At 36.8% G+C, this 25066-nt stretch overlaps 1 protein-coding gene across 1 annotated transcript in view; it reads left to right on the top strand.

Annotated features, from left to right (window-relative positions):
- TMPRSS15 (transmembrane serine protease 15) overlaps positions 1-25066 on the top strand; it is a 60311-nt gene that overhangs the window by 10969 nt on the left and 24276 nt on the right. Inside the window, exons 8-15 of the mRNA XM_065642027.1 lie at positions 4072-4191; positions 8120-8228; positions 10851-10960; positions 12945-13082; positions 14354-14503; positions 16808-16910; positions 17388-17538; positions 18733-18874. Coding sequence (XP_065498099.1) covers positions 4072-4191; positions 8120-8228; positions 10851-10960; positions 12945-13082; positions 14354-14503; positions 16808-16910; positions 17388-17538; positions 18733-18874 — 1023 coding nt within the window. The remainder of the gene's footprint in view (positions 1-4071; positions 4192-8119; positions 8229-10850; positions 10961-12944; positions 13083-14353; positions 14504-16807; positions 16911-17387; positions 17539-18732; positions 18875-25066) is intronic.

The following is a 25066-nucleotide window of genomic DNA, read 5'->3' as shown; positions in this document are numbered from 1 at the left end:
GAAATAACGATCCTTTAGAAAATGTACAGACAAATATATAGGTAGATATATATGTATATAAGACTTTTGAAACTACTGTGAAGCTATGAATAAAGCTTCCTTCTCTGAAAGCAGCTGTGTGAGAACAGTCTGTCTATTTGCACGTTCCCTGCACCTTCTGCTGGCCTCTCCTGTCTCTCTGCTGGTAGAACTGTGTCCTTAAATTTGCTGACATAGGATACTCTGTAACCTGTTTAATACAGAATGGCCTAGCCTAGTTTAATAGCGTCTGCTAAATCAGCATGTTTTGATAGATAATTAGCAGGAAGTCCTCATGCAAGTTTGTGCACTAGTAGGTCTGGGAGAGCAGAAATACCTAACAACAGCAAGCCTGCGATGGCCTGTGATCAGCAACTTCTGCCAGCAAAACTGATAGATGACAAACTATAGAGAAGGCCTTACTACGTGTCTCACTTTATTCCTTCTAGCCTTTCATCTCACAAACTAAGGGAGGGATCCATTAACTGTAGTGACATGTGGGTCTTTTCTGCTGAGGACATTGTCATCCTGCTCACGTATTTGAGTCTTAATGTAGTAAGTTAAAACAGTAAACAGGAAAACTAATGCAAATTCAAAGAGGGAAAAAAAAAAGACTATTTGAGAGCTGGAAATGCCAGAGGCATCCTCAATATGAAGATAATTATTAAAAGCACCACTAAGTAGGAAGCTGTGTTGGAGCAATCACAAATAAACTTTTATTTTTTCTACAATGTTTTGTGGTTTACTATCACTAATGCAAATCTCCTTATGTACTTATGCATTTGTTCATGTGTAAATATGTATATACAGAGGTTGTATGTATACCTGCATGTAAATATACAAATACTAGACAGGTTTGAGGGTCTTCTCCTCACACTGCAATAACTGATTTGTTAAGCAACATTATTTATAAGAAAATGCAAATACACTTTTTAGTATTAATATTAAAGTTGTCACAACTAGTCTTGTGTCAACAGATCCTGTGAGTCTAATTACAAGCTCCTTGACACCGACTTCAGGTGAGAACTTCTACATACCGGGGAAGACAAGAAAGCATCATTGTTACATATTTTGATGGGAAAGAAACACACAAAGATCTTTTGAAGTTATTGAAAAGCATGTGACTAGATCCAAAAGAAAGACATTTAAAATTAACTTGGGTTCCACATTAATTTTCTTACACTTATGATGACATTTCACCTTCAGGATCACACCACTCAAGCAGGCATTACCCTATCATTACCTCAGCTGGGGTTTGGGAACACAGCAAATACTGCACATCTCATAAGGGCAGACTGGTTGCTGCTTAGTTCTCTCCAAGAAATTGCAGAGGCACTCCCAGAGACCAAGAAGTAATGTTCTGTGCTGGTTTGACTGAAAATGGGTTAGTTTTCTTTGCGCAGTTAGAAACCTTTGTTTTTCATAGCTAGCATGCTCATTATTCAGACTTAGTTTGAGAACAAGCGGATAACACCTCAGCACAGAGCTAATGTTTTTAATTGCTCTGGTCTGTGAGCCAAGGACACTCTGAGTGCTCTGCCCACAGGTGTGAGGCAGCAAGGCAGAGCTAGACTGACATCCAGACTGATCAATGAGAGTATTCCATTCCATTAGCATCACGCTAATTATTTAAGAAGTCAGGGCCTTCTGGTTGGCCCTTCTTCTAATTTCTCTTGCTTGCTTTTGCTATCAAAGTCAGGGGAGTTTTTGGTGTGGGATGTTTAGTCTGGCTTTTGCCATTTTGCAGAGACCTCTGAGCCTTTCTGCCTTTTCCCTCTCTTTTCTCTTTCTGGGATTGGCTGTGGGACCAGGTGTGGCTTGCTGGGACTGGTTGCTCAGTTGTGGACAGAGTTTGTGAAGAGTTGCCTTGAGTATCTTTTATTTCTAATTTATATATATATTTACTAGAAGTGTATTAGTATTTTGTTATTTTATTAAACTGTGTTTATCTCAATCAAAGTTTCTCCCTTCCCTTTCAATTCTCTCCCCTGTTGGGGGGACTGGGGGAGAGGGTGAGTGAGCAGCTATCGTGGTTGTATTGCTAGCTCGGGTTAAACCACGACATGTTCTAACCTTGTGTTGTGTTTTCCCAGGTTCAGGACAACTCACCACAACCAAGACCTCAACAGCTGCAGGTAGGTGACTATGTATGGGGAGGAGCAGGAAGGTTGTATGAAACAGTCCTCACATCATTCACTTCTTGCATCCCATTGCTACAAATACAGAATATGAGGTTTTACCTTTGATTTGACTAAGGAGAACTCTTCCAAGGGAAGGGACTTGTAAGATTCTACATTCTACAAAAATGGTACAAGTGTTCTCTATGTTGATGTATATATTGACACTTGTACTGACTGCTCGTGTTTGCTTCCTATTATTTCTTTGGGTTTTTTGAACAAAAAAACCCGTTATCAAGCTCTCACCTGACTTCCAATGGAGAGAAAGTCAAAGCTGTTTGAATCTTTGAAAACCTCCACTAGCCTTATCAAATGATAAAATACATATTGCATTTATAAGCATTTTCAAATGGGCGTAATGTATTTACTACCATTTTTGAGTATAGCAATCACATTGCAATTTAGGGAAATTGGCTTTTTCAAAAAAAAGTTGAAATGTTTTCTAGAAAATGTTAATTTCTTTACATCCAGTAGGTGGCAATGCTGTTTCGTTTTCTGAGTTGAATAAAACTAGGATTGATCATGTCATATGTAAACAATGTTTTATTGCATATTTGGCTTATGACAAACATATTCGAGATTATAGGCTGGGCTTTTGTTCTGGGTCTGAAATGCACAGTTTCATCCCAGCTCATCTGCGGCGGTTAATTCATTGGCACTGTATCACTTCCAACACTTGGCTAAATGTGTTGATTTGTTTCAATTACCAACTGGATGCAAAATGGCAGCTCTTTTGCATTACACTGTCTGTATTGCTAATACTGAAAGTGTTTTGTAAAGCACTTCGAAAACCTGTATTACATTCAAATTAATTCCAGTTTTTGTCTCTTATACTGATATCATAAAACACAATATCATAGAAGTATTTACTTAATCTAATTACAGAACTAACAGTTTTATGCAAAAATAAATCAATCAATAATGGTTAGAGGCTCCAAGACCTATTTTACTAATTAATATTTTACCTTCTTGTGTAAGAAATTTTGACCTTTTCCAGAAAGCGTTTGCTGAAGTAAATAAAAGGAACCATCTAAATAGTTTTAGGTGAATAGTTTCCATAGCATTTAATGAAATTTTCAAGAATTTTTGAATGAGTATTTATCTGAAGCTTATTTTAGCTGCATGTTTTTGTTCACTTTAATAAGACCCACTTGAATTCTACAGAAGTCTGAGACCAAAGCCATTTAAAGACTAAAAGAGCATGTTTTCAGTGGATGGACATTTATGCTGTAGGAAAATACTATTAGTGAGATTCCACAATTTTAATGATTTGCTCATATATTCTTTTTGCAGAAAATTGCTCTTAACTTGTAAAGTTGATCTATAAATCTGAAAAGAATAGGGTTTCTGATATTCCTTGCATTTTGACATCCATTCTTAAAGGCTTTTGTTTTCAACATATGCTGGTTAAAATATGAGATTCTTCAGTATGACGAAGTGCAACATTGTGTTGAAGTTGAAGAAATTATATTAAACGGTATTTAAACCAGATATTTTTCAGTCTTATTTAAACCAAAGTCCACTTTTCTCATTTTATTCAAGCATAAGAAACTGGAAAATGTAATTTATTATATTGCACAAAGTAGTCTATTCAGGTAGAAGAAGGAAATGGGACTTCATGGAAATTTTCTTCCAGCCCTACTTCAAGCTTAGCTTAAAAAAATATGTCACTTCCAATAACTTCCTCTATTCTGTTTCAAAATTATCTTTTCAGTATGTGATATTTTATTCCAGGTTTCTAAACATGCAGATTTGTAAAACACAATAGAGTGGTTTCTTTGGTTTGTGCTAGAGTAACCAGAAGTAAGTCAATTTTCCTTTGTAGTGAAACTGCATTACTGCTATGCTGTTATTGCTGTTATCCTTATTATTTCAGCTGAGTGTCTGCCATCTGCTGAACTTTGTGATGATGGTGTAACTTGCATTAGAAAAGATTTATTTTGTGACGGAGTCTTGGACTGCCCAGGTGGTTCAGATGAATCTGAAGAGAGATGTGGTAAGAACATAAACCCCTGTAAATCAGTTTTTTTAAACATACTTAAACCTGTCAGTAGTTGGTAAATAATTTATAGGTAATAAACTGCACAGTGAAGTTCAAATCAATTATACTACTAATAATAGTTATAATCTTTCTCTCGTAAATGGAAACATTTTTCTTTAAAATTCTCATTAATGAAGAATATGCTCAATAAATAATGAAGAAATATTAAAATTGGACTATATTAATATAAAATAATAGAGATTATTTTTTACCATCTAAATATTAATATTATAAACAAATACAATGTAAATTATTAAAAATGTAGACATTTCATATGAAGTTGTGTACCAGTAATATGAAATAATGTTCTTTCAAAAAAAAATAAAATAACAATGCTATACAGATATAAAGTCAGATTACGTAGTACTAGAAACCACCTAATAGCATATTTGGAGTCAGAAGAGAGGCTTCTCTTTTTATTCCAGCATTAAGAATATTGTAATACAAAACACTACAAACAGCTTTTCCTGGGTTACTACAGACAGTCAGATACACTGATCTTGTACTTTCAGAAACTGAGATGGGGTGGGCAGGTTGTTGGCTGGGCAGTGGCAGTATTTTGCAGCCAGGGCAGGCGAGCGTGGCTACTGCCACGGCAGGATGAAGCCCTGTCAGGACCTCCAGCTCTGCTTTTTGGCTGCCTACCTGCATCTCACTACACCGAGCACTGGGGAATGGGAGTGTCTGTGTCACTCTGGCGCAAGGTTCAAGCTGCTGCCACCACAGTGGGACATGCAAGGTGATGATGTGAAAACCTGGGCAACCAGCTCCAGGTGGCCCTGCTTGAGCAGGGAGTTGGACCAGGTGACCTCTAGAGGTCCAACCTCAACCCTTCCGTGATTCTGTGAAAATCATGCAAACCCGAAACCTGTTTGGCTTTTAACTGAAAAAGTTTATATCCTTTGGTGCCAGTGAGTTTGTTTGCCTTTATCTGACTGTGTGGATTCCCTGAGCACCTTTTTTGTGCAGAGCAGCCACTGCTCCATGGAACAGTGAACACTGCGGAATTGTACAAGTCATACAAAAGCTAAAATTGTCTAGATTTTCGGAAGTGCTTCAGAGTTTCACCATGAAATTCACAGCCAATTCATGATTTGGGCTACATGTGCTTTTGCTCACAATGGGGCTATTGCTCTTTGGACAACCTGGTTTGTTTTTTCGTCTTGATTACTATTCCCTCTAGTACTCCTGACTTTAGAATATGTTAATAGTTTTAAAATATAGGATACAAGGGTGAATTTTAATGGTATCCTCCTCCATTACACTGAATTCAGTAAAATCTCAGATTATCAGAAGAGATTCAGGCAACCGAAAATATTCTTTGTTTCGTTTTATTGATTAAAATTATCTTGAAGGGTTTCTCTCCGGCTCTGCAATGCAGTGTAGTAACAAAAGGCATTACAAAAGTGCAGTTAGCAATTTCAATGAAAGGGTCTCTAGAGAAACACAAAAGTCTGAACAGCATCTATTAATAATGGTTGGCATTGCTGAAAAGCAGCCATGTACCAAATAAGTGTAAGGAAAGGGAGACTGGAGGCTGATCCCAGGAGCTGTTTGCAGTTATGGTATGTCTAGGATAACATTTTCTGATTACCTGCCTCACAGCATCACCACAGTACGAAGAGAGATTAATCGTATGTAAGCCAGGAAGTAACGTGCTGCCCTTGGCAGAGAAAGGTCCTGTCAAATGAATTATGTGGGCTTGATCTGACCAGTTTGGGAGCTTCTCCCTGCAATTCAAAGATAACAGGATTAAGGCCTCCTAATGTGACCTGTATGCAACAGAAGTAAATAGAAATGGACAGCAAGATGCATGTTGGGGAAGCAGTGTAAGTGGTCCCTACAAAAGATGTCTCCTGTCTCATTAGGTGAACAACTGAGGCCTTTCTGAGGGCTCCAGGAGGAGGCAGAAATGTAATGACTTCTGTAACCCTGCCCACCTCTAACCACAGCTGCCTCCTCCCTGCAATGAGGAAACACTGTGAGGATCTTCAGGGAAATAGGACCCGTGCCAACTATTTTCCTGCTCATTCACGAGACACTAAACACTGACTATCGCTGTGGATGAGCAGCCTAAGGACTTTTGCCTGAGTCTTTCTGTCTAGTTTCAAGTTACTCACTGTCTTTTAAGAGACAAGAAGAAACAAATAAAAGGAAACAAGAACAGAAATGAATTGTTGAAAAGAGCAAACTTTTGCGTTATTTTTATGAGAACAGTATGTTCTCATTTTCTTACTGTCAGTGCTATAAACTCCGTTTTAAATCAGGATGTTTCTTGTTAATCACTTGTTAACAGTACCACTTTTTTGCAATCTTCATTAATAACAAGCTGGGCCCTTTTTTTCTCGCATCAATTTTATTCTTCTCAATGGGAAATGGTTGTAAATATTAGCCCATTGGTAAGGATAGGAAACACATTAATTAAAATGGGCAGAAAAAGTACTTCTACACCACTATCCAGCTCTAGACCTATAGCCTATTCTGATAAAAAGATTATATAAAATAGTAACTCTCTCTTTCATGTACCTTTTTTTCCTCTATGTATTTAAAATCTTATGTGTTCTGTTTTCTGCTCAAAAGTCATGAAGATTACAAAAGGGAATATGTTTCTATTCTATCTTATGAATTAGACATATCATTAGTGAAGTTCATTCTGCACAGACTTTATCAACAGTGCATGTCTGAACCTTACTGAAACGAAACTTAATTTTTATGTTGTGTTTGCTACAGTGGCAGTCAGAATGAATTTTACACTGATAAAATGAATAGACAAGGAGCCCAAATTTATTATTCCATGTAGCATTTCCCAGGGGAGGACTAAGCTCAGTAAAATTTCCATTTAATTTTCAATATGATTGATTAGTCATAATTTGGACAGTCATTATAGGTATGGTTTCATTTCTGATGTTAATGAAAAGTACCATCTAATTTCTGACTATATCTTGCATTGATGATCTTGTCCTTACCTCTACAGATAATCATGTATGGTACTGATTTTGTCCTTATTTGAAAGCTCTATGATGCTTTCTGAAAAAATGAAGAAAATCATAATCAGACAGATTCCTAATGTACTGCTCATGAAATGCAGCAAAGGCTTCAATAGTGCTTCAGTGTCTGCTGAAATAAAATAACTCTACATGAATTAGCATCTTAAATCTTGCTGAGGCTTAAAAATACATTTTTTTTTTAGACAACTGATTTTTAAACTGAAGAACATGCATTGAATGGAATAGTACCACCAAGGAAAGAAAACTAATAAAAGCTTTTGGAAAAGATATATGATGATGGATGGCATTCAACTCAGATGAATGAATTTGATAGCTGGCAGGAAACCTGGGATATCCACTTATCTCTTTGAGTACTTAGTAATTTGTAAGGCAAGGGTCTAGGAAGCTCGTAAAAGTAGAGGTAGCAATATTCAACCGTATCCCTCCTTGCTTTTATTTGCATGATATCAAATTGTTTCCGGTAGTGCACGCACAGTTTCCTGATTTAAAGTAGCTGTAGGTAAGAACTGTTAAGGCAAGATCTTGTTTCCTTACAAATGTATAAAATGAAATGAAAGAAGAAGAGTTGCATCAGTTGAAACCAACAGTTGGATTTTAATTGTTTGGATTGGTTTGAACTAGTTTAGTTGTATTGTCTCTAATTTAAAAGTGAATTATCTGTACTGCTTTTCCTCTCATATAGTACTTTGAGATCAAATAGTCATAGGAATTAGAAGTGGGAGTAAGTTGGTAGTGTTTTACTTTGTCTTCCCATTGTTTACAAAGCACTTCCAAGATAATCCATGCAGACCAGTATCTAAGGTCGCTCTCATGTTGGCTCTGTTTCTATTTTTCAAATGGTATTTTGACAAAAGTTCTTCATTATATCTTTACAGCTTCAGTTTGCGATGGAAAATTTATGTTGACTGATTCCTCTGGGTTTTTTCACTCTATGAATTATCCAAAACCATATAATGAAAACATCATTTGCCAGTGGATTATACTGTAAGCCATTTTCCAATAATTTTCTACCTAAACTTTCTTGATTATGAGGTGACATTGTTTCCTGCACACTGACCTTATGCCATTTGTTTGGATTCCCAAATACCCCAGTGCGGAAAATATGTAATAGCATTTTCTCCTTATGTAACTTTTATTTAAAAACTTGAATACCTAAACCCCACAACTATATTAATAATTTTCCCACTTAGGTATAATTTGAGAAATCTTGTGTATTATATGCATGCACAGGAACATATTTAAGTTCAAAATAAATTACATAACTCAAAATAATGGCAAGATATATGTTTCAAAGTGTTACAATAAATACTTCTCTTTAGATAATGTTTTTTTATTATATAACTGTTACAAACAGATAGAGTCTTCAAGAACTCCCTTGTCATTTACAGGTACATATTTCATCTGAGAGTTAACAGTATCTGGGCTCCTACGTCATTTAGGAATATGTTTTAAAAGTGCATGAGTATCACTTGATATAATAGCACCAAATGACCAAATGCCTTTTAAGCCCTAGGCACAAGAAGTGGAATTTGTTTAATCGGGGATACCTACAGGGAGGGACAGATATTTGACTTTGACACTCTAGGTGCACTTCAGAGGACAGAGAGAAGAAAAAGTTAGCCATAGTATGTGATAAATCTCATCCTAAAGCACACATCTAGAATGTTAGATGATTGCAATCTGGAAGCTCCTAAAAATCCCTACAGTGACTGACAGTAGTTACTGCTTTGAAAGGCAGTAATTCAGATTATGGCTTCGTAATAATGGCCACTCTGATTCTGAGAAATATTAATTTGGTAAAGGGTTTCAAAGAAGATTAAGGAAACGCCTTTAAAATTGGATAAGATTTGGAGTTCTCATTCCCAAGGCTCCTCTGGAAGTGCTAGCCTTTGAGTTTGTTCAGGAGGGAGTAATGGTTTTCCTTCTGTTTAGTACATTTGTTCCCTCTCATCTTCAGCAATGCTATCCACCAATAATTACTGGCTACACCTGGTTTTAAAATATAGGTGTGTCATATGAAAAGCACAAAATTGTATCCTTCAGAATATAAACCTGACTTGTTCCTCAGTTCATGGTGTCACAGAATTTAAACACAATAAATAATCAGGTCTCAAGTGCACTGTTTCCTTCTGAGCTGTTAATTTTGCTTCAAATGCTGCTATAGCTGCAAGAAGCATTGATTAGGTTGATATCTATACCAGGTACGTAGCTAACAAAAGCTTAATTTTGGAAAGTATCATGAGCAATTGCAATTAATATAGTACAAGTGCCACAAATCTGTGTAGTTACAGACTGATCGATGAAAAAGGAAACCATCTGATTTTTTTTTTTTTTGCCAGTTATCTGCTTTAAAAAAAAATGGCAACACTTGACAATAAAGGCCTGAAAAATTCAAGGTGATACTCAAATTTTGTCTTCCTTTCGAACAGAATTATTTCTATGAGGAAAACTTTTGGGGTTTCCAGTAACCAATGAGAGACATTTTGTCCTATTATTTTTATTATCCCTGTAAAAGCTGTTAAAAGTCACCCTATAATACATACTAAATCTGATTTCTCTCTACCTTTTTTGTCTAGAAAGATTCTCTCATTACACTTAAGAAAATTTAACTCCTCCTCAAGCGAAGATATAATTTCCACTCCTTTTAAGAGTAAGAGCAGTATACCTAATATTTCCCTGAAAGATAAGCTTCCTGGAAGATTACCTTTCAGCTATATATAACACACGCACACACAAAAAGCAAATGCAAATATTCAAATATTTACACCATACTTCCCTACAAATTGGTACCGACAAGCACCAGCAGATTGCTGTTGAAAAGCTGTCTTCATTGGGTCTCTCAATTCCAGAAAGCAACAAATAGTGGTATAGGAAGCTAGCTGATCATGATAGTAGAGTTTTAGAATGTGGACTACTGTGTATGTTTAATGCAAGGCAATGAGACAACTAGTTAGACAGATTATTGAAAGACGATAACTGCAGCAAAATAAAATGCAGCATTTTTTACATTTAGTTAAAATTACTTATTTTATTAAACTCGCTAGCTGATCATTAGGTTTGATAACACGTTCCCAGAGATCCTCAGATCTTTATGTAAATCCTGTTTTTATAATAAGAGACATTAGTTTGGACTTTGAGGAGAGAGATTCTGATTTCTTGCTATTCATATTGATACTATGATACTATTCCTCTGACTTCAGGAATTCGACTTGAGTAGTGAGATGTAATCTATTAGTAACATGTCTTTAAAAATAATTGTAAATTAATGAGATGCATAGACAAAAAAACCAAACCAAACAAATGAAAAAAACACAAAACTATGTTCACCTGAATATCACATTCTAGATTTTAGAAGATTCAGTTCCTGAAATGTATGTATTTCCAGTGAGCAAAGGAGTACTTTTACTGTTACAAAAGGTTTATGCCCTATTCCTTCGATAATGTTACAAACTGGAAGTTAGCTGAAGAGGTCATCTTGAATAAAAAATTTCACATTGTTTCTGAACTTGACATAATTCAAGCATGCAATGAATTTACTACAGTCAAAAAAAGATTACTAGAACATGAATTTCGGTTTTAAGGTTTATTTTTCTCTTGCCATCTCAGAGTGCCTCAAGGGTTGTCCATTAAACTGAACTTCACCTCTTTTGATACACAAAATTATGTGGACATTTTAGATATTTTTGAAGGTATAGGACAAAAGAAGATTTTAAGAGGTAAGTTTATTTTCAATTTAATATTACTTTTCCATTATTAAAATGTAAGTGGTAAAGTAAGGGTTTGAGGTGAAAAAAATTGCATACCTATGTTTAAGTGGAGAATTACTATGTGTTAAGTTACTGTGTTAGACAATTGATCTTGATGTATGTATCTACTCTTACAAAGTGGCCAGATAAATGCTTCCCTAACATATTAAGAAATGTCTACTTGTTTTTTTAAAAACTTATTTGAACAATCTTCATAACTTGACCAGAACTATGGTCTTGTGTGGTCCATGTTTCATTGGAAATATTTTCTCAGAAGATACTGTAACATCACACATGGTAACATAAAATGAAAGCATCTAAACTGAAACTGTTGGGAGAAGTACTATGATACTCCTTGAAACTCACTGGAAGCATGACATTGCTTTCCTCGGACCTTGAAATATAGATGGTATCTCTGTCTCTACATTGTATCATGGAAAACTGAGATTTTTCACAAGACTCAGTCTATCCAGCTGAATTCCGCCAGAGGTGATATGCACATACTTGAAGACAAATATATAGAGATTATTTATCCTTACTTTTGGAAACAGGGAGAGAGTGGGAATGTGAAATAGCAAAAGAATCAGAAAACTAAGAATGAAGAAATTCTACCCTTTCAGTACTGTTTTGAATTTGACCTCCCTTTGGCATTTAAATTTACTTGTGAGAGTTTCCTTCAATAATACTCTCTGCAACAACCATTATCTTGCATGGTTTTAAGGACTGCTGTGGAGATGATGAGTGACACCACAAAGACATAAAGACAATGTTAGAGACTGTGGATTACCTAAAACTTTGCAGTTTGAGGGCAGATTTCCATGTATTGGAAATACCAAACATAGAGAAAAGGAGGACTACAAGACATTTACAGATTAAGACTTTCCTCGCAAGTAAGTAAAAGAATATGAGAGGGAGGAAGGAAAGTAATGCACATACAATTAAAAATGAGAGAGATTATGCCCATTGTCTTTCCCTAATTATTTAGTATTGTTTCAAATATCTAGTAATACAACTAGGTAAACAGCTCCTCCTCAGGAAAGCAAAAAGTCCCTCTATCTGTGCAAAACTGGGTGAGGACTTCAGAAGAGAGAGAGCAGAGGCAAAAACCTTCAGAGAAGAGTGAGAAATTCAGGATTTTCTTTATCCTGAATACGGTCACTAGTTTAACTGTTGTTGCCTGGCATCATATCCGCTTTAAACGGAGAAGCAATGATTTTACTGTATGATGGTTTGTATTGGTCCTTTCATTTCACACACATGGAATTTATATGAGTGAATTTAAATTAACTTAGAATTTGAAGTCAAAATTTAGATACATTGTACCATAGAATCATAGAAGGGCCTAGTTTGGAAGGGACCTTGAAAGATCTTCTGATCCAACATCTCATGAGAAAGGGAACCTAGATGAGATTATCTAGCACCCTGTCCAGTTGCTTGTCAGAACATAGTTATTGTTCCTGTGCTATACGCCTTCGTGCATACATCACAAAATGAAATTCCTATGCTGTTTCACAGTTTCCATATTCTTTGAATATCAGTAAATGTATGTGCTAATTATTAAACTGTAAGTATACATAACAAAAACGTAATCAATACTGTGATTCTAGAGTTTCAGAGTGCATATCTGCAAATTTTAAGAACATTTACAGCATAATTAGCAAGGATATGAAGATTATAGTGTTGAATATGTGTACTATAAGAGACATTTCTCCACTAGCTGATATCCATACTTATGGATATGAGAGATGGGGTATGCAGAATACTTATATGGCAGCCAGACAGCTAAATATCTTTAGGATTTTGAAGCTATTGTAGGCAGGATCACAGTACAAGAGGGAAAACATTCTTTAAGACTCAGAAAGCTAATCCACTGTGGTTTTGTGACAACACGGGGAATTTTAATGCACATGGAATTGTTTTCTCTCTGACTGTATTATTCTTTATTTGTTCTCAGCTTCTCTCTCAGGGACTAATCCTGAGACAATTTACATTTTTTCTCATGAGGCTACAGCACGATTTGTGTCTGATTATTCTGAAAATCACGATGGCTTTAACGCAATGTACACTGCATTTAATGCAAGTGAATTAAACAGTAAGTGTTCCTTTTTTTGTGTGTGTTTGTTTGTTATCCTGAAAGTTTGGTGAAACTATATTTTCAATTTGACAAATGGGAGATGAAAAGGGAAGCAGTATTTTCTGGCCTGAGTCCACTAACTAGATCCACTTTGAGAAATTTCCTCCTATTTTAAAGATCAATTTGTTGATTTCACTAAGACTGTCCACTGGTTTACAGGCCTGTATCTAGCAGCAGGGTAATGTCTTACAAAGTTAATCTGTTTAAATAAGATTCTGGTCATACCTCCATCAGATGCCTCTCAGCCAGTTTGTTCACTAATGAACACTTTTAAATCACTGACACTAATCATTATTCTGTGATCACGCTACAGGATCTGCTCTCCAGAGTTTCTGATGTCCTAGCTCATTGCCACAAGTAGCGGTCCCAAATGGTAAAACTGACATCCAGGAAGACACCTACTTCAGCAAATAGGCATTGGAAAAAGTCCAGATGCAATAAATCTGCAGTGACAATAATACGCAGTAATATGACTCATGCATTTGTGTTCTCTAGTAGTCAGAAAAAAAACCATTTAGATGCAGATTGGACAAGTGAAGGCTTCTTCAGCTGCTAAATTTTGAGCAGGATGTGAATAGGGGATGTGATTGGGAAGGGCTATGCTTCAGGAGGCACGCAGGCTGCCAGCCAATTCTTGTCATGTGGAAGCCTTTGCTGGGGGCTGACCAGACTTCAAGGCACCATAAAAAGACACGGGGCAAAATATCATGGGAAGAAAAGGATGGAAAGATGAGGATGTTGCAGTGAATGTATGTGAGCAAAGAAGGAGCAAAGGAGAAGGACAAGGAAAGGGACATCCCTGGTGCGTGGAGCACAGCATCTATATTGGGATTATTCAGCTCTGGTGGTGGGCCCTTTCAGCTGGAACAAACCAGACCTTGGCAAAGAAAAGAGGAAAAAAGCATCGTTAGCCCTAGGTGTTAGCTATGCAAGGGGTCCTCTCTCATTCACCCACCACTTTACTTGTGAAGAAACAAAAAAGAAGGTTCATGAACGACTGCAAGAGCATGTAGGCCCACCTTCAGCAATAGTGTTTTGTTAACAAGTACAAATGACACATTTATTTGAGTAACTATGTTGCATTGCACAGAAGAGGAAATTGAGTCACCATGGGCTCCAGTTTTCAAATACAGAAAAAATTTACATTGCTTGGCACTCATTCTTCTGTATTTCTGAGAAAATACTTAACATCTCTGTCATTTTTATTTACTAGAGGTTCTTATTCACAGATTATGAGAAAATCAATTGCACTTTTGAAGATGGCTTTTGCTACTGGATACAAGATTTAGATGATGATTCAGACTGGGAGAGAGTTCAGGGACCCACCTTTCCTTTTATGAGTGGTCCTGATTTTGATCATACATTTGGCAACGTGTCGGGTAAGTTCAAATACAAGTTGCTTATAGATTAAAGGAAAAGCTTGATTAAGCTTATGTTATACCACTGCACAATGGATTCTTCATAGTGGTAGTACTGGGACATATTTTTATTCTGCCATAAAAATGAGTCAGGGCTACCAGACAAAACATTTTATGCTGCTCATTGCCATCTTGTGGAAATATACCAAAACTAAAAGAAGAAGTAAAGGAACACATAAAGTGATTAAAGCGTGAGGTATTGAAAAGTGTCAATGTTGTTAATGTACTAAAGTGGCTTATCTGAGAAAGGAATTTCTATTGTGCAACAGTTTTATAGGTCAAATAGCCACATGTGTACCTTAAAGAAAAAAAAAACAAGTGTAGTTATATTTCAGAGAAATCACTTCTATTTCATCCTGATCTACTAACCATCCTCACAGTTGTCACAGAATAATTTTGATTTAACATAAAATTGACCTGCAGGGTACATAGGGCACCTGTGTCTCCAGTTAGAGTAGCACACCAAACACACTAATTTTCAACACATGCAAAGTAAGCAAATGCTCCAGCAACCGATATAGCAAAACAACTTAACTGGAAGAGTGATCATATCAAATGTGGGTTTTAATTATAGAGATAATACTGATAGGAATCAGATTTTGAATGTGTATCATGAATGTATATACCAGAATTAGACTCCAAAATTGTTTTCTGCCTCAACAGGAAAACCAAACAATCTTTTTCTCAGATGGTCAGTCCAGTGAAAACTAATTAACATAATTCGTATTTTGCAATGGTTATTTGTATTCTATGCAAGACTTACACAGAACTTATTCAGGGACAAATAACTGGAAAAAAATGCAAATTATTCTGAAAGAGGTTACTCCCAGGGAAACAGAAAAATATTATTCAGTACATTATTGGATAGAAATTATTCACCTGTCTCTGATTAAATGCACATTTTCTAAACAATCTTCAGAACACTGTTTTATCTCCCCACTTGAATCACAGAATACAAACGAAATGAAAGAACATAAAATTTGTTTAATAAAACACTTGACAATGATTTCTAGCTCTCTTGCAAATAATAATTTATTTGAGGTGCTCTCTGTTTCACTGAGTTACATCTAAGCTGACATATGCAATGTTGCTATGTTTAATGCTGCTATTATATTGAATATTCAAATTTCTATGACCTGTATTTGAAATAAGAATGTCAGTTGTATCATCAGTATCTAGCTATTACATACTTTCAGGAAGACAGTGTGTTTTTGTTTTACTGCTCTTGAAAAGCAAAGGACTTTAAACACACTCAACAGTTGATTATGAATGCTCAGGGAACTGATGAGGCAAAGGCAGAGAACTGTCATTTTGTCTGTGTGAAGACCTCTTCTGAAAAAGAAAGCTATGCCCATTTTCTTCAAGCTAGACACCATGTATATTTTAATGCATGATTTCTAAGTCAATAAAGGAAATGAAAGGCCTAATTCAGATTTCAAACTAATTTTCAGGTACTTCAACCTCACACAAGAAAAAGCTAGCTATTCTAGAAGTCTAAATAACAGAATATATTATATATAATTTGAATTATATATTTATTTGTATATTCTATTAATATAGTATTTAAATATAACATTAGATAGGTAGATAGATTAAATAGAATACAGCCATGATTTCAATACAGCAAGAACTTTATTTTAGGACTTTTAACTCTACCTAATTTTGCTTTTCTTGTGACAAATCACAATGCTTCTGTAGCCTGACCTCATGTTATCTTTCCATATGGCAGCAAGAAATCTGAAATCCCATCTACAGGTAATTAATTCACAAAAATATAACATATTTTTCTTGTTTATTATGCTTCACCTTGCTTAAAATACTAATGTAGTCACTTTCTCACCCTTTCAACATGCAACCCATATTTCCCATTATTATATGGATAAAAATTACAAAAATATCAGGAAATTTTTCTGCAAAATTACAATAAATGTCGAACAGGAAGACATTTTTATAAACTAAGTAGAAACTGCTCAGGTGAATTGTTGCCTTCACTAAATAAAAGATAGATTTCCCACTGATTTCAGAAGGACTAGTTTCCTATATTATGTTTAGTTCTGAGGGGTGTCCAAAAAGCTTAAAAGCTAATTTTAATGTCACTGACTGATGAATATAACTTGGGACAATCATTCACATCTGTTGTGTTAGGAATCTTCCAAGTCATGCAACACTATCCGTGCTATTATTTTTAATGTAGAAATTCTCATTCAAAACAAAACAAACAAACAGTAATTCTGTACTGACTAACATGTGCTCATTATCTTGCAGGATTTTATATTTCAACACCCATAGGAATTGGAGTCATAGAAGAGAGAGTCCGAATTCGGAGTTTGCCTTTGATGTCTTCAGATTCATCTTGTCTGAGCTTTTGGTATTTTTACAGAATTCCTAAACATATACTTTGTTTAAGAATAAAACCAAATAACTTTCTTTCATATATAATATTAATCCAAGTCAATGTGCCAGCAACACAAGCCTGCTTCTGTTTGGTTTTCCATGATCAGTCTCAGCTCCAGGCCTAAAACATTGTCTCCTTTAAAGGCTTGATTCTTGCAGTTATCTTTAATGTATTTTCTTTTTCACCCTGCATACAATATTAATTTCTATACAGAAATGATGTTAAGAATCCCTGACATGTTTTTTGTTATAAAGCTTAGCTAGGCCTCTGCAGAAAATACAGCAAAGTACCAATTAAAACTTCCAGCTAAACATATGATCCATTTTGTTTTCATGCTCACTGCAAATTTGTCTTAATTCCATAAAACTGTTTATAAAATAAAAAGCTTGATACTTTTTCATGAAATTTCACTTTGTTCTAATAATACCAAAATTGCTCTTCCCCCTTTAGGTATTTCATGTACAGTCCTAACGTTTACCGTTTAAGAGTTATCATAAGTAATGAGGATGGTTTGGAAAAGATCATTTTCCAGAAAGAAGGAAACTATGGAAACAGCTGGCATTATGGACAAGTAACTTTAAATGAAACATCTGATTTTAAGGTTTGTTAAACTGCTAGGTCTTTTAAAATATTTTTTAACTAAACTGATGTCAGAATTTTCTGCTGAATGAACTCAATGATCCACAGCTCCGAAGATAATATCTAGTACTGTTTACTAATGCATGTTATCAAATAAACATTAGCATACAGAAGACTGGAGTCCCCATTTCAGTTGTCATCCACTTCTTCACTACTCTGAAACTTAAATTATTATTATTTTAGAAAACAGAAAACCTTAACATTGCCATGGGACAATCAATGCTATCATGAAAGAGAGCTTTCTACAAAACAACGGTGTTCAAATCTACCAAAATCTGATGTGGAGTTTAAAATCTTGACAATGAGTGTGATATGAGGCACGTAGCCACGAGAAGATTTAAATTAAGTAACTTCAGATTCTGAAGCAGTATTTTCACTAATTAATTACAGAATAATTCACTGGAAATGTGTTCCAGACGGAAATGTATTTGGTGTCACATGGTTAACAACCAACCTGACTTATCTGTAAACAAAAGGAAATTTATACTAGACGATTCCTTCAACAACTCTCTACTGAAAACATTTTTAATAGGTATTTGGGATGGCTGGTTCTACTATAAAAGCTTTGATTGATGCAAAAGCACTGCCAAAAAGATGCATTTACCATCTGAGGAAGTAAATGCATCTGCCACCTGACTGCATCAGATTTCCAGCAAATGTGTGTTTTATGATCTCAGGATGAGTGGTACACCTAGCAGTATTTCACCAACGCAAATTCTTTGGTAGTAGGATTACTTTAAATATGTGGAAATTAAAACACTATAACAAACAAATGATACTAATGCCAATTTTTCATGGAGATATGCCACTAGAATAGGAGAAGTTTGGACTGATGAGTGATATAGAATTTGTATTTCAAAAATTACATGTATATATATATATATATAAAGTTATTGAATAGTTTTAAATTGCGTTTGTCATTTATACAAAGAAGTTCCTGCATTCCTGAGAATGATCCATTCTGTTTCCACAGTGCTGTTTTGTTTTACAAGGAATCCTATCTCATCCCTGATGCCATCCTCTGAGTGCAGCATTAGTGCAGATTTCAGTGGAAATAACAGCATTCAAGAAAGAAGACAGAATGGTTCATTATAGGAAGCTGAAAAATGTTGCATTAAATTATAAAATTCTAATTCTTTTTTTTTATGAACTTCAGGTTATTTTTGATGCCTTTAAAAGGCGCGGTTACAGTGATATTGCCTTGGATGACATTGGCCTGACAAACGGAAAGTGTGATGAAAGTATTTATGTAGAGCCAACTGTGCTTCCAACTGTTACTACTGTCCCTTCAGGTCCTAGTAAGTAAACACTAAATTAGAGTTGATTGCCTTTTCCTATTACTGTATTTATGTGTGAGTTATTCAGAATTCAGAATCAACCTTCAGTTTTATAAAAATGTCTCTTCAGATTTATAAAGTTGTCTTCAGGACAACATACTAGGGATCAGGTTCTCTGACCATGTCTCTGTTGATAGCAACAGAACTGGTAGATTCACAGCCTAAGCTATCAGTACAGTATCTTCCAAAACTTAAAGAGTGGAGGATAATTAAAGAATTTAGATTCCTCTCTAAACTCTTTAATTGGTAAAGCTTCTAGGAAGCTGCTGAAGGGGAAGGAAGCTGAACTATTTGAAATTATAAATGATCACAGAATGTTAGGGATAGGAAGAGACCTCAAAAGATCATCTAGTCCAATGCCCCCAGCTGGAGCAGGAACACCTAGGTGAGGTTACACAGGAAGGCGTCCAGGCGGGTTTTGAATGTCTCCAGAGAAGGAGAATCCACAACCTCCCTGGGCAGCCTGTTCCAGTGTTCCGTCACCCTCACTGAGAAGAAATTTCTTCTCATATTTAAGTGGAACCTCCTGTGTTCCAGTTGGTATCCGTTGCCCCTTGTCCTATCATTGGTTGTCACTGAGAAGAGCCTGGCTCCATCCTTGTGACACTCACCCTTTGTATATTTATAAACATTAATGAGGTCACCCCTCAGTCTCCTCCAAGCTAAAGACACCCAGCTGCCTCAGCCTTTCCTCATAAGGGAGATGCTCCACTCCCTCAGTCATCTTTGTGGCTCTGCGCTGGACTCTCTCCAGCAGTTCCCTGCACTTCTAGAACTGAGGGGCCCAGAACTGGACACAATATTCCAGATGAGGTCTCACCAGGGCAGAGCAGAGGGGGAGGAGAACCTCTCTTGACCTACTAACCACCCCCTTCTAATACACCCCAAGATGCCACTGGCCTTCCTGGCCACAAGGGCACAGTGCTGGTTCATGGTCATCCTGCTGTCCACCAGGACTCCAGGTCCCTTTCTCCTACACTGCTCTCTAACAGGTCGTTCCCCAGCTTATACTGGGACCTGGGGTTGTTCCTACCTAGATGCAAGACTCTACACTTGCCATTGTTATATTTCATTGAATTTTTCCCCACCCAACTCTCCAGCCTGTCGAGTTCTCGCTAGATGGCAGCACAGCCTTCTGGCTTGTCAGCCACTCCTCCCAGTTTGGTGTCTTCAGCACACTTGCTGACAGTGCATTCTTTTCCCTCATCCAAGCTGTTGATGAATATATTGAATAATACTGATCCCAGTACCGACCCTTGAGGGACTCCACTAGATACAGGCCTCCAACTAGACTCCACCCCATTGACCACAACTCTCTGGCTTCTTTCCTTCAGCTAGTTCGTGGTCCGCCTCACTACCCGATCATCCAGTCCACACTTCCTCAATTTAGCAGCGAGGATGCTGTGGGAGACTGTGTCAAATGCTTTACTGAAATCAAGATAGACCGCATCCACTGCTTTGCCATCATCTATCCACCTCGTTACGTCTTCATAAAAGGCTGTGGGGTTGGTCAAGCATGACTTCCCCTTGGTGAAGCCGTGTTTACTGCCCCTAATGACCCTCTTATCCTTGATATGCCCTGAGATGGCCCCAAGGATAAGGGGATGGAGGTGAGGCTGACCAGTCTATAGTTACCCGGGTCCTCCTTCTTGCCCTTTTTGAAGACCGGAGTGACATTTGCTTTCCTCCAGTCCTCAGGCACCTCTCCCGTTTCCCACGACTTGGCAAAGATGATGAAGAGTGGCCTAGCAATGACCTCAGCCAGCTCCCTCAGCACCCATGGGTGCATCCCATCTGGACCCATGGATTTATGGATGTCCAGATTGCTTAATTGCTCCCTAACCCAGTCCTCATCAACCAATGCAGACTCCTCCATTGTCCTGCCTTCCTCTGGGGCCTCAGGGGTACGGGGCTCCTCAGGACAGCCTCTGGCAGAGTAGACAGAGACAAAGAAGGCATTCAGTAATTCTGCCCTCTTTGTATCTTCTGTCACCAGGGCACCCACTCCATTCATCAGTGGGCCTACATTGTCTCTGGTGGTAGTTTTATCTGCCATGTATTTGAATAAGCTCTTTCTGTTGTCCTTGACCCCTCTCGCAAGGTTTAATTCTAAGGAGGCCTTAGCTTTCCTAGTTGCATCTCTACATCCTCTGACAACAGCCTTATATTCTTCCCAAGTGGCCAGCCCCTCCTTCCATGATCTGTAAACTCTCCTCTTCCACTTGAGTTCACCCCTGTTTAACCAAGCAGGTCTCCTGGCTCCCTTCCTTGACTTCCTACATGTTGGGATGCTCTGATCTTGAGCTTGGAAGAAGCAGTCTCTGAATGCTAACCAACTGCCTTGTGCCCCTTTACCTTTACCTTTGCCTTTACCTTTACCCTTTCCTATGGGATTTCCCCTAGCAATTGCTTGAAAAGGCCAAAGTTGGCCCTACTGAAGTCCGATTCTGCTTGGTATTCTGTTCCTGCCACATGAGATCCTGAACTCCACCATCTCATGGTCGCTGCAGCCAAGGCAGCTCTCAACCTTTACCGCTTCAGCCAGACCCTCCTTGTTAGTGAGGTTGAGATCCAGCAGCGATTCTGTGATATCCACATTGCTCACTATAGGATGCCTGTAGCTCAGTCCCCTATGGCCACATGTATGAGGGCAACCTAGCCTTGGGCTGCCTACCAATGCCATGATCCTTCTGATATGCAACACCAATTCTTTTGTAAAAAAGACTGCATAGGCAATGTAGTAGTGGAATAAGAGAATGAGCAAAGTCACATAATAATATCACTAGAGGTCGCAATAGTAAAAATTCACCAAGCTCTGAGAACACACTCACACTGAAAACTCCCATATTTAGCAAAATGAATCTACAAGGGTGCCAGAGTGGCTTAAGAATGGAGCACAAACTATGTGGGTGTCTAAAACCCTAAACGGTGGTATTATCTGGAACAAGGCTCACAATGAGTTCTTTCCAATATGCATTTGGCCATATTGACATTCTTACTATATCCGATTACACTAAAAAGGAAAAAGAAAGAAATATTTCCTTTGAAAAAATATAAATAGCGAAACAGAAAGGACAGAAGGACGTTTGGCAGTTCTTCTGGTTTTGGAGGAAATGAGTGGACAAAAAAAACCAACCACAGGACTCTTTCCACTCCCTGATCTAATAATAGGTTTCATTATTTGTGTAAATGGTGGAATGAGTCAAAACCTAAGCTTGATTTCTTCAGTTTCACCTTTGTTAACACTACTTCTTGTGGTATGGTAAGAGTGGTGAATAGGCACTTGGTCTAGTAATGATGGATAGGACTTTTTCCCTGCTTGAGATGTCCTCATCTTGTTTTATCTCACTAACTTCTTGGCATTTGTTCCAAATTCCAGATTCAGTGGGAAACTGGAGGAGGGTTGGCTTTGTTTGCACATTTTTGCCATGTTCTTCAAGTCATGTAGAAGTTAATGAAACATGAAATGTCTCTACCTACAGCGCATATGTATTTCTCCAGACAGGTTGTACAGATTGATCCAGACCCATCACATTGCAGAGCCTTTTAGAGGAAAGCACAGAGATTTAAGCTTCTTCAAAACATTTCAGTTTCACAGAGCTAGTTAGAAGAATCTCACTGAGAAAAATATGAAAAAACACCCACAATCATCATTATAAACATGGAAAACATATAAAACAATGAAGAAAGATTGCATATGATGTTAACCAGGTCCACACACATTCAAAGTAGAATCTGGTACAACTATGAATAGAGCATGTGGGAAAAACAATTAAAATATCTGATAGGGCTTTGTAACTTATAGTGAAAGAGGGTTGAACTTTTCAGAAAAAGAAAAGATTTCTACAAAAGACCTATCCACAGATGGCTTCAAGTCATTAAAACAATGAGTATGTTCCAGGACTGGTTCCTATTAGATTTGCTGTCATTTACAAAGCACAGCTAGTTGCTTTCTTGACAGCATATAGGAAATAAATAGTCTATAATTAAAATAATAGAAAAAGTCTGTTTGCATTGTGTTCATATTGAAGCACTGTGTACTAATATTTTCTTTCTATCAAATCTATCACCTCTAAATCTGCTACATCATGATAGGTAAGAAAGCAAAACCTTCTAAATATAAGAGCAAAATCCAGTTTTAGTCCTGAGACACAGGGAGGTGAAGTTCAACAAGATGTCTCTGTCAGCAAAATTAAATTTAAATAACACTAGTAAATTCAATCATAATTTACCAAAGTGAGTTTTGGAATTTGATTGTAGTTTTCATTAAAGTAACATTGTGAAGAGGTGCTGATGTCTGCCACCTCCAGCCATCTTTCAGGTCCTGTAGGTAAATGCACCTTACAAGTTAGCATCATTCTAATGTTTAGTGGTAGAATGGTCCTGTGGTAAATAGCAGCAGAGTGCTGCTGTCAAAACCACAAAGAAATGTCATTCAAACTATAGTTGTCTGGTCAAAATATGGTGATAAACTTTTAATATTTAAAAAAGGAAGTGGTCATGTGGCACATAACTCCCTATGAAACAGATTAGCGAGGATCCGTGTTGTCTTTCAATATGATGCAAAAGCACAGTCTAAGCTGTTGCTGGCGAAAAAATAACTTGTTTAACTTTGTGCATGCTATGTACACACTATCTGGAACCTGCTAAAAAAAATGAATGTTATCAATCATCTTCAAAGAAGTATGAAATCACTTTGATGGATGTTATGCAAGCTTACTAACACTAATGTTTTCACTACAAATGTCGTGTCTGTAGACAAGAGATGAAAGAATTTGAGCTCAGTTAATTTATTTTGTGAGGATTAGAGCTTCAGTAAGAGGCACTGGCATCATTCACAGTGCCACAAAATCTCTTCGAAAAGTCAAAAAAGTTTTTGGTGGTGGGATATGTAAGCTGGATTTGCTTTTGTCTTTTGCATAAGACTGTCAGCTTGCACTTTCATCTAAACCAAAGATTGCTTTCATCTTCATATTAATTTGTAACATGTCTTTTAACATAAACAACAGTGTGGAAATTATGGTGTAGATTCCACACTTAAGATGTGTTGTGTGAATATAAATTAAAGTTTTGTATGGCAATATAAAGTTTTGGACAAAGAACGGAGGAATTTTTTTATGAACAGGTCATATGTCGTTTTTTACAGTGTTGAGAAAATAATCTATTGTGCTCAATGAAAGGACGGACATGATTGATGTTGATTGCTATTTGGTTCTCTAACGAGTGACAGCTATATGAATAACTCTGTGTAAATTTGTGTTTAAACATCACCAGAAGTTTTTGAAATATTTTTTTCCAGACATGAGTAAAATCAGTTACTTCTATCCTTTTTCCATGTAAGAGAAAGAAGATCACTACTAATGTGCCTTGCATGTAGTCAACACCAGATCTGATTTCATAATAAGTTGCTCTTGTTCTGCTATTAAGAAAGCTGATTTTGCTCTGTTCATATCACCAGAAGATACTGGCTAAGAATCATGTATTTTTCATGCAGCTTTACAATACTTGTGTGTCTGTTTGTACATGCAGTAATGTTCATTTAAAAAAGCCACTGCAATCTTTATCTGTTGTTAATGGCGTTTACAGAAAGTAGTCCTCATTGTGAGCTATACAGCTGAGACACAATATCCTTGTTAGTCAGTGTGTGATTGTTAACAGTTCCTTTTCCTTTCAGAGAGTTCAACTTTTCTTGCCAGGAGTGATTTGGTGAAATGGCGAATTCTATAAAATGGCTGTCATGAGAAAGTTCAAACCTTTCTTGTATTTAGTGGAGCTTCCCCCCAGTGGGATTCAATGAGTAAACTCAGTAGGACTTGTAGATTTTGCAGTCCCCAACCAAGTGGCTTAGAGTATGCGATACTGACAGACATAATGAAATACAAAATTTGAGCCATAGCTGGGGAGCAGGGAGTGTTAAAGTTGAGTCAAAGTCTGAAAGTTTAAAAAAAATCAATTTTAATTTAAAGACAACAACAAAATGAAATAAAAAATATAGATTTATTCTGCCTTAACTTCTATTTCCTGAAGCAGGTGGAGGAGCACTGTCTATTTTTGAATAAAGTAATTGCGAACAACAGAAGTGGAAAAACACCAAAGTTCATTCTGATGGTACAGCTGAAATGAAAATAAACAGTATTTCTCATCATGAAATGA

This window comes from Caloenas nicobarica, chromosome 1 (assembly GCF_036013445.1).
Source record: "Caloenas nicobarica isolate bCalNic1 chromosome 1, bCalNic1.hap1, whole genome shotgun sequence".
NCBI classification, from domain to species: domain Eukaryota; kingdom Metazoa; phylum Chordata; class Aves; order Columbiformes; family Columbidae; genus Caloenas; species Caloenas nicobarica.
This window is presented reverse-complemented; position numbering and strand designations above follow the sequence as displayed.